This window comes from Abramis brama (genome assembly GCF_963993115.1).
Source record: "Abramis brama genome assembly, chromosome: 4".
NCBI classification, from domain to species: domain Eukaryota; kingdom Metazoa; phylum Chordata; class Actinopteri; order Cypriniformes; family Leuciscidae; genus Abramis; species Abramis brama.
This window is the reverse complement of record NC_139966.1, coordinates 29,135,566-29,149,711: the sequence shown is the minus strand read 5'-3', so window position 1 is coordinate 29,149,711 and position 14,146 is coordinate 29,135,566. Positions and strand designations below refer to the sequence as shown.

At 37.4% G+C, this 14,146-nt stretch overlaps 1 protein-coding gene across 4 annotated transcripts; it reads right to left on the bottom strand.

The window, feature by feature from the left end:
* On the bottom strand, positions 1-13,848 carry LOC311081256 (uncharacterized protein). 4 transcript variants are annotated; one of them, XM_084111704.1, is made up of 3 exons: positions 13,739-13,795; positions 9,665-9,818; positions 1-1,748 (listed from the first exon to the last, which is right to left on the bottom strand). In XM_084111704.1, the coding sequence occupies exons 2-3, from the start codon at positions 9,747-9,749 to the stop codon at positions 436-438; spliced, it is 1,398 nt and encodes a 465-aa protein (XP_083967830.1). In that variant the 5' UTR covers positions 9,750-9,818; positions 13,739-13,795; the 3' UTR covers positions 1-435. The 4 variants fall into 4 exon arrangements, with proteins under 4 accessions (XP_083967830.1, XP_083967831.1, XP_083967832.1 ...); XM_084111705.1 differs by having other exon boundaries at positions 21-1,748; positions 13,670-13,848; XM_084111706.1 differs by having other exon boundaries at positions 21-1,748; positions 9,665-9,813; positions 13,739-13,759.
* Positions 13,849-14,146: the final 298 nt, after the last annotated feature.

Here is a 14,146-nt window from a genome sequence, read left to right as displayed (position 1 = left end):
AATGTTCATTATTTCAATCAGTTTATGTCCTTTTATTTATAATCTTTCAGGTACATTGTTATTTCAGAATTTTAAACTATAGAAAAGATGGTCTGATGTGTTCAAATGCACAAAATACATCTCCTTTGTATATGAAAAACACAAAAGAAGACAAAAAGCAGCAAAGTAATGTGCCTATAAAAGAAGTGGTCATGAAGGTGGACAATGAGATATGTGGCTCACATTCAGCTGTGGTATAAAGTCTTAATTTCACACAGATATGTATTTTCTGGTGCCATACTTTCACAAAGAACACAAACAGGGTCTCACATTTGCATGACTTTTTATGCATCTGTAAGTGTGATGGCATTACAAACATTACACTGATCACAAATGGTCTTCCTCCAAAGTGAATGTGCAGGTGATTTTTGAAATTGCTCCATTTTCTAAACCTTGTCAGACTGTGGAATGCTGCATTTTCTTTACAGAATGAGTTTGCAAATGACGTTTCAGGATTGTGTGAAATGTGAAACTCTTCTCACACTGAAGACACTTGTAAGGCCTCTCTCCTGTGTGAACTCTTAAGTGAATGTTAAGGTTTCCTTTTCGTGTGAAACTCCTTCCACACTGAGGGCAGGTGAAAGGCTTCTCTCCGGTGTGAATTCTTATGTGAACCTCAAGGTTTGATTTGTTTATGCAAGTCTTTCCACAGTGATGGCACATGAAAGGCTTCTCTCCAGTGTGGGTTTTTACATGATTCTTGAGATGTTTCCTGTCTGTGAAATTCCTTCCACATTGATGACATATAATATGGTCCTCTCTTGAGTGAATCTTCATATGGTGATTAAGGGTATCTTTACATCTGAAACTCTTTCCACACTGACAACACACATACGGCTTCTCTCCAGTATGAATTCTCATGTGAATCCTAAAACAATCTTTCCGTGAGAAGCTCTTCCAACACAGTTTGCAAGTGTAAGGACTCTCTCCAGTGTGACTTCTCATGTGGGCATTAAGGTTGTTTTTTTGTCTAAAACTTTTTCCACACTGAGGGCATATGAACGGCTTCTCTCCAGTGTGAATTCTCATGTGAGTTTTAAGACTTCCTTTTAGTGAGAAACTATTCCCACACAGTTTGCAGGTGTAAGGACTCTCTCCAGTGTGAATTCTCATGTGGGCATTAAGGTTTTTTTTTTGTGTAAACCTCTTTCCACACTGAGTGCAGGTGTAAGGCTTCTCTCCAGTGTGAATTTTCATGTGAGTGTTAAGATTTCCTTTTAGAGAGAAACTCTTCCCACACTGTTGGCAGGTGAAAGGGCTCGCCCCAGTGTGAATTCTCATGTGAGTTTTAAGATTTCCTTTTAGTGAGAAACTTTTCTTACAAAGTTTGCAGGTATAAGGGGTCTGTCCAGTGTGAACTATCATGTGGGCATCAAGGTTTTTCTTCTGTGTAAAACTCTTCCCACACTGAGTGCAGGTGTAAGGCTTCTCTCCAGTGTGAATTTTCATGTGTTTTTTTAGATTTCCTTTCAGCGAGAAACTCTTCTCACACTGTTGGCAGGTGAAACGTCTCTCTTCAGTGTGAATTCTCATGTGGACTTTAAAGTTTCTAGTTCCTGTTTTTTGAGTTTTGTTTTGTGAGGAAGTCTTTTCGGTCTGTGAGTCACTAAAAGATTTTTCTCCATTCATGAACTCATGATGTTTCTCATGGAGATCGTTTTCTTCCATATCATTCAGTTCTTGACTCTCAACTTTCAGTACTATCAGGTCTAAGGCAGAAAAAGACAAATACAAGTTAACCTCAGTTAAATGGCACAAAGCAATGGAAATCTTATACCCACAAAGCTACTGAAAGAGGTGTAACCTGTAATCTCAGAACCTCTTGTCAATATTGGTAACTGTTTTCTTCCTTAAAGGTGCTCTAAGCGATGTTGGGTGACGTCAACTTCCCTCTTAATGCTTCTCTCTCCTCCACTCCCCACACCCCCCTTCATGTGCACGCTCACCCCCCAACCCCCACCCCCAAATCATTCTTGTCGGTTATTGGCTGGAACACTGTTTGTTATGTTTCGTGATGCAGGCCCAGTTTGTTTTTGTTGCTGTTTGTGGAGCCTGGGCTGTCTACAGAGACCGCATTTTTTTACAGTGTGTTCAGGGGACAGGCAGCTAGCGGATAGTGAGGAGATGTTTGCTGTATGTGACAAAAAATGTTTCGGCCTAAAAAACGTGTGACATCGCTTCGAGCACCTTTAAAGACACGTTTCATGCTTTCAAACTGGAAGTTATCAAACCCCTTATAAAAAAAACACAGTAGACCGCTTTGGGATTCGGATCCCTTGGGACCCAACATGAATCTCGCAAAAGCAGGCAAAAAATATACCACAGAACGTAGGATTAAATAAGGGTTAACAAATTAAGTTGAGAAAAAGCAGGTTATTACTATACAAAACCAAAACAAAGTAATTCTGACATCTGGACAAATTTCTAAGTTATTACAAAAAAGAAAAGGAAAGTATTGGACTTTGTAAGTTGCAACAAACGTGTAAAAGCATTGACAACAGGCACAATTCTGGAACCTCGTTGAGGCGATATTCCTGCTCCGTTCTCCTAGGTCAAAATAAGCTCTCCTTCAAGGATAAATCACTTCATCCTGCACATATTAAACAAGATACTACAGATAAACGTGTAATCACACAGTTTGTGTTGTTATTGCTACATCACAAACTGTTATAGATATTTGTCAATTATATGTGTTATTGTGCACATTTGAATATAATGTTTTTGTAGCTAAAAGCTGAGTGTTTTATTAGAAGAATGAAAAAGGCCCAAGTTATTCGCCATGACGTCGTCTGTCACCTTTACGCCTGTAGGCTATATATACACATTTTATTTAATCAGCAGCTTTCTCTAATACTGCTGTAATGAACATGGCATTTAAGAACTACATTTAGTTTTATTTTGTGTGATTCATCGCGGATTCACTTACTATGTCATATTACGGGGTTGCCCTTATGCATTTATGCACATGCATTCTTCAAAAACGCAGCTGATTGTTGACATGCTAAAGTATATAGATTGAAATGTCTACATCTTTTAATGGAATGAAACAGATATAATAAGCTGAATGTAAGCTTGTTTATTGTGCCCAAGAGCATGATTTTTTTCATGAAAAAAAAGAAACATCCACCTTTGATAAAGTCAGAACTTGCTAGCATAGTTCACAAACAATGCTTTTGGGAACACACCCCTAAAAGTTTAGCTTAGCCCTAATATTTGTGTAAATTCTTCACTATCTCTACAAGCTCTGCCAATCTTTAAAGCTGCAGGCAGGAGTAAAACACACATTGTAGGAGCGGGCAGGAGTGAAGTACACACTGCAGGCAGTCCAAGGCTCTAACCCAGTTTAACCCAGGAGAACTGGTTCATTTTACACAGATCTCAAATATGCCATTCATGTCTAAAATGTCTGCTCGATCAGTTGGAATGAATTAAATAAAGCACTGCATTTGTTTACTTTATTTCTTTTGAGTGTCAAAAAAAAAAGCGTAGCTTATACTACTTGTCGCAGTTTTTTTTTATTTTGTTTATCTGTTTAATTATTGAAGTGAGATATATTTTATGTAGTCCTATTTTATTCCTTTTATATAGTTAATTTTGTTAAGTTTTTCTCCGTTCACAGTGGAAACGTTGAATACGCACAAAAAAGGCATTGAAATGTGCGTACACAATTTTCCACGCACAAATCGGGATTTATAAAAAAAACTTGATGAAAATATGTGACATTTAACAAAATTAAAGCAAAAAGAAATTGTCATTTTATTTTATGTAGGCCTACATACAGTGAAGAGAACGTATATATAAAATAATTTATATATTTTAAAATATTCTTACATAGGCTAACGTTATATAAAATAAAATTACACAACCCTGTCTCTTTTTGTTAAATTTCAGTTTTATTGATCAATAATAGCCATTATAACAGTATAAGTAGCCTAAAAGGTATAAGAAGCAATACAAGTTAAGAAATAAAGTAAAGTCAAACATACAGCAGGCTACAACGTTAAAGATAAATAGCCTTAATATATAAAGTTATGAAACTTCACTTTGCCCAAGCCAGGGAACAAATGATAGATTAATGAGACCAAAGATTGCCCGTTAGATATACCCTCCTGGGACCCAAGAATAGACTTTTGTCCACTGTAGTGGACATTATATTTTAGTGAATTTCTCTGACATCATACATGTCACATGACACAACCTGGGTGTCCTGTAAAGAGCACATTCAGGACTTTTCAGAGATACGAAATGTTTGGAGGTTTCACCATGAAAACAACTTCTCCTTGGTCTTTAAAAATGTCTGACATTAATTTAGTGATCAAATGTAGCATTCTTATGGAAATATGATAATATATTGTAATTATAATTTAAATTGGACTACTTTTCAGATTGTATTTCATAAAACAACATCTCAGGAAAATGTTAAGGGGTTTAAAAAAATAAAATAAAAATTCTGTTACAGAACAGGGCATTGCTTTCAAACATGTCCACTGTAGAGGACACCAGGACTTAAATCATGTTTATCAGGCATTTTGTGAGACACAACAAGTGAATATGGAAATAAATTATACATCAATATTCCTATGAAATATTAGATATTATTATTCAAATGTTGCCAATTATTACTCCAATTATTACACTTCTTTTTTCATTAAATGTTGCTCCAAGAACACATTAAGGTGCAAATTAGATACAGTGTATAGATACATTGCATTGAATGGGAATATTAATTTATGGACATTTTACCCACATATTGCATAAAGTAAAATGGTGTATCAATTCATTCCGTTATTTCTTTCATAACATAGTTGAGAATAATCTTTATACAAATTTTGGTTGAAAAAATCCTGAAACCCCCAAATTTATTGGTGATTGAAAAAAAAAATCCCATTGTTTTTGCCTATACATATAATTTCATGTCATTTTATTTTTTAAACAACTTAGTCCTGGCGTCCACTACAGAGGACATAGCATAACGTATGAATAAAATATTATTTTTCAAAAATGTTTTTTTTACCATTTGTTTATTGTGCTCTAAACAATGTGATGACATGGAAAAAAACTAAATTCAAAAAAAAAAATGTTCTGGGTCCCAGGAGGATAAACAAGACGAATTATATCTCATGTTTAACCACTAACTAGAGACATCAGAGCCAGCGGCAAACGTTAGAAGCCTAGCTGAGGTAAGGCTGTCACAGGTGTGGGGTACATGAGTGATGAGCGTCCGGTGATTGCCTGGATCTCACAATCAAAATTTTAAATAGGTGCTATCTTTATAAATAAACCACAGATTTAAGCTTTAAACAACTACATTGTTGACTGAAAAACTCCAATTTCTGAGTATTAAAACTAAATTTCGTGACACAATAACAGTTGTTTTTTTTTAATTCCGCTGCCTTTCTCTTCTGAAAATAAAAATAGTAAATGAAATAGTGACTAGTACCTACCCGAAACGAGTACTTGTCATAAAAGTTGGTTTCAAGAAAATATAGATGAATATTTAGATTTCAGGAAATTTACTTTATAATATAAAATATAATGTAAGCTAAAACTGTAATATAAATCATGTTATACCATGGTCTGGGTGAATACTCGATTCTGATTGGCTGCAGGGTGTCCATTAAAAAGTGATAGAGGACACCTAGTAAAGGAGTTCTGGTGAAACTGACTGCTTACCGTAAAATACGAAATGGGCAGTAACTACAGTCAGAGACTTTATTGTTCAAAAAAGGAATGGAATCCAGCTTTGAAAAATACACCGCCGATGCTCTGAATGAGACCCTGCGGGAGTTTTACACAGCTGTCCAGTCAACCAAGGCAGGAGGAGAGTACAGCGTTTCAAGCCTAAGGAGTCTGAGAGCCGGTATCAACCGTCATTTAACGGAATTCAATATTATAACTGACACCAGATTCATGACCTGTAATGCTGTGTTTAAAGCAATAATTAAGCGTTACCGAAAAAGCGGCAAAGATACCAGCGTTCACCATCCACGTATTTCTGAGTCTGATCTTGAAATCATAAAAAATTCTGCTGTACCGTCTCCCGATACGCCCCTTGGCCTGGTCAGAAAAGTCTGGTTTGACATCCAGCTGTGTTTGGCTCGGCGTGGCAGGGAGGGCAACCGGGAGCTCTGCATGCAATCTTTTAAAGTCCGGAGAGACGAGGACGGGGTTGAGTTTGTCACCCTGGCTTACAATCCGCACACCAAAAACCACAAAGATCCGAATAAAACCTTCAGAGGTTTTATGTTTGCCAGACCCGGGGATCCGCTGTGTCCGGTAAAAAGTCCTATGTGTCCAAATGTCCATCTGACGCAAAGGCTGTCTACCACCATCCGAAGCGCACCGTGACATCCGCTTCCGAAGTTTGGTACAGCCGGGAGCCGATGGGTATCCACTACCTCGGGAACATGATGAAAAATATCACCGAAGAGGTAATTACACTTTGTCAATATAAATGTATTATTAGGCCTAGTAGACCTACTTTTATTATAATTATAATTATTATCATCAATTTAGGTGGGTCTTTCGAAGGTCTACACTAACCACAGCCTCCGAAGCACCGCTGTAGGTCGACTCTCCCGATGCTGGACTGGAGAGCCGTCAAATAATGTCGGTGACAGGCCATCGATGCGAGAGCAGTCTGCAGGCTTACTGGGCTCCGTCAGTCCGTGAGAGACGAGACTGGAGCAACGTACTGTCTGCATCAAGTGCCCATCACGGGCAGTATCCAGCTATCGTGGATCCTCCTTCAAAGGCCCCTATGTCGGACTTGCCGACTTTTTCAAATTGCACTATAAATGGAAACGTTGAATTTAATTTTAAATAAAAAAAAGCTAGCATGTAGGCAAATGCCCCTCTGTTAGACAATCTATAAGCGCAAATCGCTGGAGCAGAACTAATTGTTTTTTGTTTGTTTGTTGTTTGATTAATTGTTTTATGTGTAATTAAAAAAAAAAAACTATGCCTACCTGTGTGTTTTAATTATAGGTTAAAAAAAACGAAAGTGTAACGCCCATGGCTAGACAAGCCTAACTTACATGAAAAAAAATACGTTAACTTTTGGCGCTTTTCCACTGCATGGTACGGTACGGCTCGGTTCGGTACGGCACGCTTTGGCGCTTTTCCACTGCATGGTACGGTACGGCTCGGTTCAGTACGGCTCACTTTTGGCGCATTTCCACTGCATGGTACGGTACGGTACGGCTCGCTTCGGCTCGCTTTAAATGGTACCACCTCTGTTGAGGTTCCAAGCGTACCGTACCGATACTAAAATGTGACGTGAAAACACTGCAGATCACTGATTGGTCAGACAGAATCATCACTACCAGCGTCATTGTATTTATGACACGAGACACTAAACCCGCTAGATTTAAATAGCCAGTAGACAACAGCCAGCGCTGTAGCGCCTGTTTTAAAAGTATTTGCTTAAAAAATAAAAATAAAAAAAATATAAAAAAAAAGTATAAACTTCAAAAAAAGAAATGGCTGAATCGTGGTCAGTGGACGAGGTGCAGACGTTCCTCTCGTTGGTTGCCGAGGAGTGGATAGGGAAACACGGAATGAAAAATTCGCATTTAATATGATGATATCATGGCAGTAGAGACGGCAACTATAACGATCAGTCCCACCCACTTTGAAGCGGTACTAACTGCAGTGGAAAAGCAACCGAGCTAAAGCGAACCGAACCGTGCCGTACCGAGTCGAGTCGTACCACGCAGTGGAAAAGCGAAGCGAGCCGAACCGTTCCGCGCCGAGTCGAACCGTACCGAGCCGTACCATGCAGTGGAAAAGCGCCATTTGTGGCTCGTAAGTTAGCTAAACTGAAGGGTTCTACGAGCTGAGCGGACTATAAATATCTCCGGTTGCTAAATAAACCGTCAGGCGTAACCAGGGAAACCAAGTTATTGTTTGTAAAAACTTTAGATTTTGATTGAAAAACTAATTAAAATATAAACTAATGTTTTAAAAATGTGTTATTTGGCAAGTGACCATGGTATAAGTGGGTTAATGCCCTTCAAGGTGTACATTGTCAGGTATTAATGGACTCCGCTGCGCGTCGGACGGTTCACGCCTCACCGTCGTCCATTAATACCTGACAATGGACACCTCGTTAACCCTTACTTAACTCATGTTTCAACTCTCACAACTAAGCGACATCGCTAGCTATTTAAATCTGACTGACTCCGGTGGCCAATTCCGTTACTATTACTAATTATATCATGATCAAATACAACCAGAAACAAATGTTCAGTCTTGCTTGTGAAAGGTAATTCCCCAAGAGCTGTTTTCAATTGTGTGGCGATTTGTACAGCCCCAAGAAGCACACGCAGCAGGCATTTTTCTCAATTCCCGTTATGAGAGGTATGGGAAAGTTGACCTCCACAATATGGCAACGCCGTTGACGTACGATCCAGCGGCCAATAGGACGTCTATGTATTTATTATGTCTATGTTGAGGATCACTTGAAAATTAAAGGCAGGTGTGTTTGATTAGGGTTGGAGATGAACTGTGCAGGACAGTCGATTGGCAGAAGCAGGATTGGGCACCCCTGTGGAACCCCTGAAGTTGGGCACCCCTGAAGAATGTCATATACACCTAGGATGACTTGAGGGTGAGTAAATCATGGGGTAAATTTCATCTTTGGGTGAACTAACCCTTTAAGAGTACTTCAAAGAACTTGGCGTAAAGGACGTTCTAACCTCGAAACCTTTCCGAAGGTTGTTCCATAATCTTGGGCCAGCGACAGCAAAAAGTAAAAAAAATAATAATTTATTTGAGGATCTTACCATTAGATTTGAGTGATATGGCTTAATAAGCTCAACCAAATATTCTGGCGCCATTCCATGCAATTCCTTAAAAAAATTGGATCCTGTAATGCACCTGTAGCCTAATGAGGATAGAAGTGGGGTAACACAATCCGTCTTCTTAGCCTTCATAAGCATTCTAGCAGTGGCATTTTGCACTAGCTAGAGGTGCAACATGGGTCTGGCAGGTCCCGGACCTAGTCACTAGTTTTCACTTCATCCAGACACCTACAGAGTGTTGCACAGGAAACATTACAATTACGTCTTAAAGGCAAATAGATCTGCGTGTCATCCACTTACAGATGGTAAGAAGTACCATATTTTTTTTAATCATTCCCAAGGGGAGCATATATAACCAAAATGGACCCTTGTGGAACCCCACTAGTGATATAGGTGCTGGATAAGAAAAACAATTACCAATCTTCACTGTAAAAGATCTTTGCTCAAATCGGACACAAATTCAGATATGAACAGTTGCGATACTCAGTATAGACAGTTAATAATTTAGATCAGATTCCAATCACATACACAAATAATCAGATTTGGAATGACAATGGGAACAAGTGTTTTTGACCTTCTGAATTTGAGGCTATGAATATCGTTATTTGCATCACACAAAAATGCAGCGTGGAAGTAGGATCTTCTCAGTTGCTCTTGAAGGCAGCATTAGAAGGTTATTTGTCTTTTAGTATCATGTGATCTCAACATGTCTGCCCATATAAGGGACCCGCTCCATGTCAAAAAAATTAGGATACTCATATGACATTCTTCAATAAATATTATCTGTAGCATCTAATGCGAGCTTTGAGAATGAAACCAACCTGTTTGTTCCTCATTTTCTTCTTGTTTCACACTGAATGCTTCTTCAATCTTCATGTCTTCACTCTCCTCTTTAATAAACGCCATCTTTATAATTTTGTCACGTGGATCTCAGTCGCTTCACCAGGAGTTTTTTCTGTGTCTGGACAATCTGTCCTGTTTAAGATGAGAATAATTAACAGAAACAAAAATAAAACCAGACTAAATCTCTGTGTGTCTCAATCAGCTCTAGTTCAGTAGTTCAGTGCACTGGTAAGAGAGTCAGTCAGAGTGAGAGTTAATGGACTTAAATCACCTGATTAGAACTAAAATCTAGTGCTACAACTTAATGATGAATGCAAAATATACAGAAACTTGATAGTTATGATTTATATTTGGTATTTAAAAATGTGTATATTAACCTATATACTATATTATACTCTCATGAAAACATTTACAGTGGGTTTGTGTTTTTGACACCATGGTTCTACTATAGTAATAGTGTAGTAAAACAGTGAAATTGCGTGGCTTTAAATACCATGGCTGAATTCCAAACAATGTTTTTGCACCCTTGAAGGGCACTTTTGGAAAGGGGACACCATTTGTAGGCAAGTTCCAAACGAAAGTGAACCACAGAATCCATTCATGAAGGGCCCTTCCACAAGTCTGTTAGCGAAGCGAACATGCGATATCACTTCAAGTAAGTAATGGTGCGTTCAAGTCATCTCGTATAGATCGTATTTATGAGTCGAACGCCACCACAATGTCGTAAATACCAGTGGGGAGCTCGGGATTTTCTCTAAGCCCCGATCTTTACTAGTTGTGGGCGTGTCACTGAGAAACATGGTGGAATACCACAATACTTAAAGGTATTTAGCAGTGATATTGTCAGGCTTTTCTATTTACAGCGAAGTAAGCTAATTGCCTGCACAGAATATGATGGCATTATAATATAACAATGCAACATGTAATGATAAAGTTGGCAGTGGCTTCATAAATTAATTAAAAACATAAAAGTACACCTGATGCACATTTTTTTGTTCTTCATTTTCTAGAACAAGAGTTTAAGAACCTTACTGTATTTTTGTGTAATTAAGAGAAAGTTCTCTGCCATCTCACTCTGACGAAAGTGACTTGAACGCACCTGCCGTCGTAAACACGACTTCCCACCTCGTACGTACGAACTTCCCAGGAGGATTTGAACGCACCATAATTAAGTAATTTAATCGTTTATGGTCATGTGACCAAGGGTGGAATAAGATATTCCTGTTGTCGTTGCCTAGCTTTGTCGTGGTAGGTGGTAACATTACATGTGAAGCTAATAAGGAAATTACGTGGTTTTTCTTTGCTCCCTTCGCTTAGTGAGTTCAAAACAGCTTCATTCTCTTCGCTCTTCTTTCTATGTTCTGCGCTTGCTTTCACAAATGTTGCAGTTCGAGTTTCATGTAAATTAGGGCGGGCTTAAGTGTCACCATTGGTCCACTAGTTCTAGATTGATAGCTCCTCCTCTAGCCAATCAATCGAAGAGGGGAGTTGACGTCACACCAATGCGACTCATGGCTACTGATGCTTACTTATACAGGGGAAGAGGACCATCAACTCAGCTGGCAAAAATCTTTCCGTGGCAGGACACCTTTAAACTGCATGTGTGCCTGCAACTCAACCTATTACCAGTATACGTCTACCTGGCAATATGTTATCGTTAAATTTGTCTTCCTAACGACGACCTGTCACAGTTATGCCTGTCTGATGATCCATCATTCACCTCTAATGCACTTACCTCTGGACCTGGCACCGCAAGTGTCGATCTTCTCCAAGCAACACAACAGTGTTTCATCAAAGAATTGCTGATTTGAACGAGAAGTTTGAACGAATAACTTGCTCGTAAAAACAGTAACTTGCCACCACCTACTGGCCGTTTTACTTTCATATTTAATCAATAACAAGGATGGGCAATGTCGGTCCTGGGTGCAGAGTTTAGCTCCTCCGACCGTAATCAAACACCTGAACCAGCTAATCATCGTCTTTAGGATAATTAATACTACAGACAGGTGAGGTTTTTATCGGAGTTAACGCTAAACTCTGCAGGACAGCGGCACTCCAGAAACAACGTTACCTATCCCTGATGGAGATGTTGCTATATTCAAATTTGAAGCTATATTTAAAACATTAATCCTCAAGTAATATGCAATTATGTAGCTATGTAAATAAACACAAGTATGTAATAAATCACTGTATATTAAATCCAACTGGTTTCTGTATATCTTCTCTGTAACACAAATCATTTTCAATTATCTTTTGTCAAATTTGGCGTAGTTAATAAAAAAGGAGGACCAATGGTGACGCTTAAGCCCACCCTAATTTACATGATACTCGAACTGCAACATTTGTGAAAGCAAGCGCAGAACATAGAAAGAAGAGTGAAGAGAAAAACAGCACAAGCATACAAAAGAGTAAAAAATGAGCAGAAAATGCAAGAGAGCACAAAGTACAGAGTAATAAAACCTAGGAAAACATACTTTTTAAGAAAGCATGACCATAAGTTTAAGTTTTTATTATATTTCGATCCGTGACCACGTTGTTTGCTATTCTGATCATTTTGCATTATTTTTTTCAGTTTGTACAATATATTTTTTACATGCGTTTTAAATTTTGATTCACGCTTATTATTTTTTGATCCGTGGCTGCAATACTTTAGACGGGATATTGATCCCATACAAATGCTCTGCCCTTCGGTTGGAATTTGCCCCATGGTTCATGTACCACAAATTAACTATGGTTGTATTACAAAAGTTGACCCATGGTTTTAAAGTACCTTGTATTACATTTGAACAGTTATTCAACAAACATCTACAAAATAAAAAACAGAATGACAAGTTACTCTTCTATGATACAGACTTTATTACAGCATCTGAAAGAGAGTATAAACTAGTATGTGTAATAACATTTTCTCACGCTACAAAATGATTCAAAACAATGTACTACAATACAAAAAAATATAGAAGTAGTGCAGTTTAACGTTAAAAATGGATTTTAATTGGAAAAGTTGCTATTTTATGTTTGTAAATAAGCATTGTACAAATCATCTACAGAGATTATTAGGCCTTTAAAAAAACATGTATGAACACTACATTTAACATGTTGCTTGTTTTTGACCAGCAAAACAAATAAACATGAAGTGAAAAGTAACAATGCCTACAACCCCAAAAATGTGAACATGCCCAACACAAGCAGATGTTCAAATTCTGTACAACATAAACTGGTCCCACTAACAATCCTGCTTTCAAAACATTACTTGAAGCAAAAAAAAGGTTTCTTACATAAACTATAAAATATATTCATAAGAAAAGAAAAAAGCTGTGATGTGACCGTTCAAAACCCAAAAGTGTGCCATCGTCTTGAGAGATCCAGCAATCAGAGAATTTACACTTGTGTAATGATTTTTACAATAATATCACAATGTGTTTGATTTTAGAACAGTGACAATAGAAACATTTTTAATGTTTATTTTTTTTTAATTAAGAAAATTATTCTTTTTTTTTTTCATTATAAAACCATGCTTAATTATTTTCCCCACAGCATAAATGCGTCAGTAAACATACTGTAGTATAACCACAAATTGTTTTTTTGTTAATTTTGTAGTTACTATAGTATAGTATGCGTCTATACTATTTATGGTTTTATTGCAACTGAAGTAGCAAAACCAGGTTATTTTTGTATGATCTTACTCCAAAATTCATAGTTACGGTTACAGTATGAAAAAAAGGGTTAATTTTAGTAAATGAATCATCTTGCGAAGCATTTGACTCAAGTTGACTCGCAGTTTCGAAAAGCTCAGTTTCTCTCATCATTACTTGCCAGTGACTGAACTCGCGTTTATGATAAACTGATTCACGATATTAGGAGCGAAATGAGACGCATCTTTTCTATTATTCATGTGTGGATGCGCTTTATTAACAACAAAAAAATGACGTTCATGTTAGATAAAGCAGTAAGAGGTTACATTTAATAATAATTAATTCACTTACATCGCTTGTAAAACACAGATTGAACAGTTGATTTCGATTTAAACACCTTAAACGCTAAAAAACACAAACCTCTTATCAGCCGAATCACAACAGATGCAGGAGTACGGCGCAGAAATATGACGTCATATCGAAAGCTCAAAATAAAAGTCCTGTTCACACGCTTAAATCACAGAAGTGCACAGAAATGTTCAAAAATATATACACATTAAAAAAAAAAAAAAAAACCTTTGTTGAATCAGTTTTCAATAATACCATATTACATTACACTATCACTAAAATAATGTTATATATATATATATATATATATATATATATATATATATATATATATATATATATATATATATATATATATGGGTGGAATGGTTCACAAAATCCTCGGTTCGGCTCTGTGGTCACGGTTTTCGGTTAGATTTGGTATACATTGTTAATGTTTTTGTTTTTTCCTTTTTAACACTTTAGAAAAACCATACATCA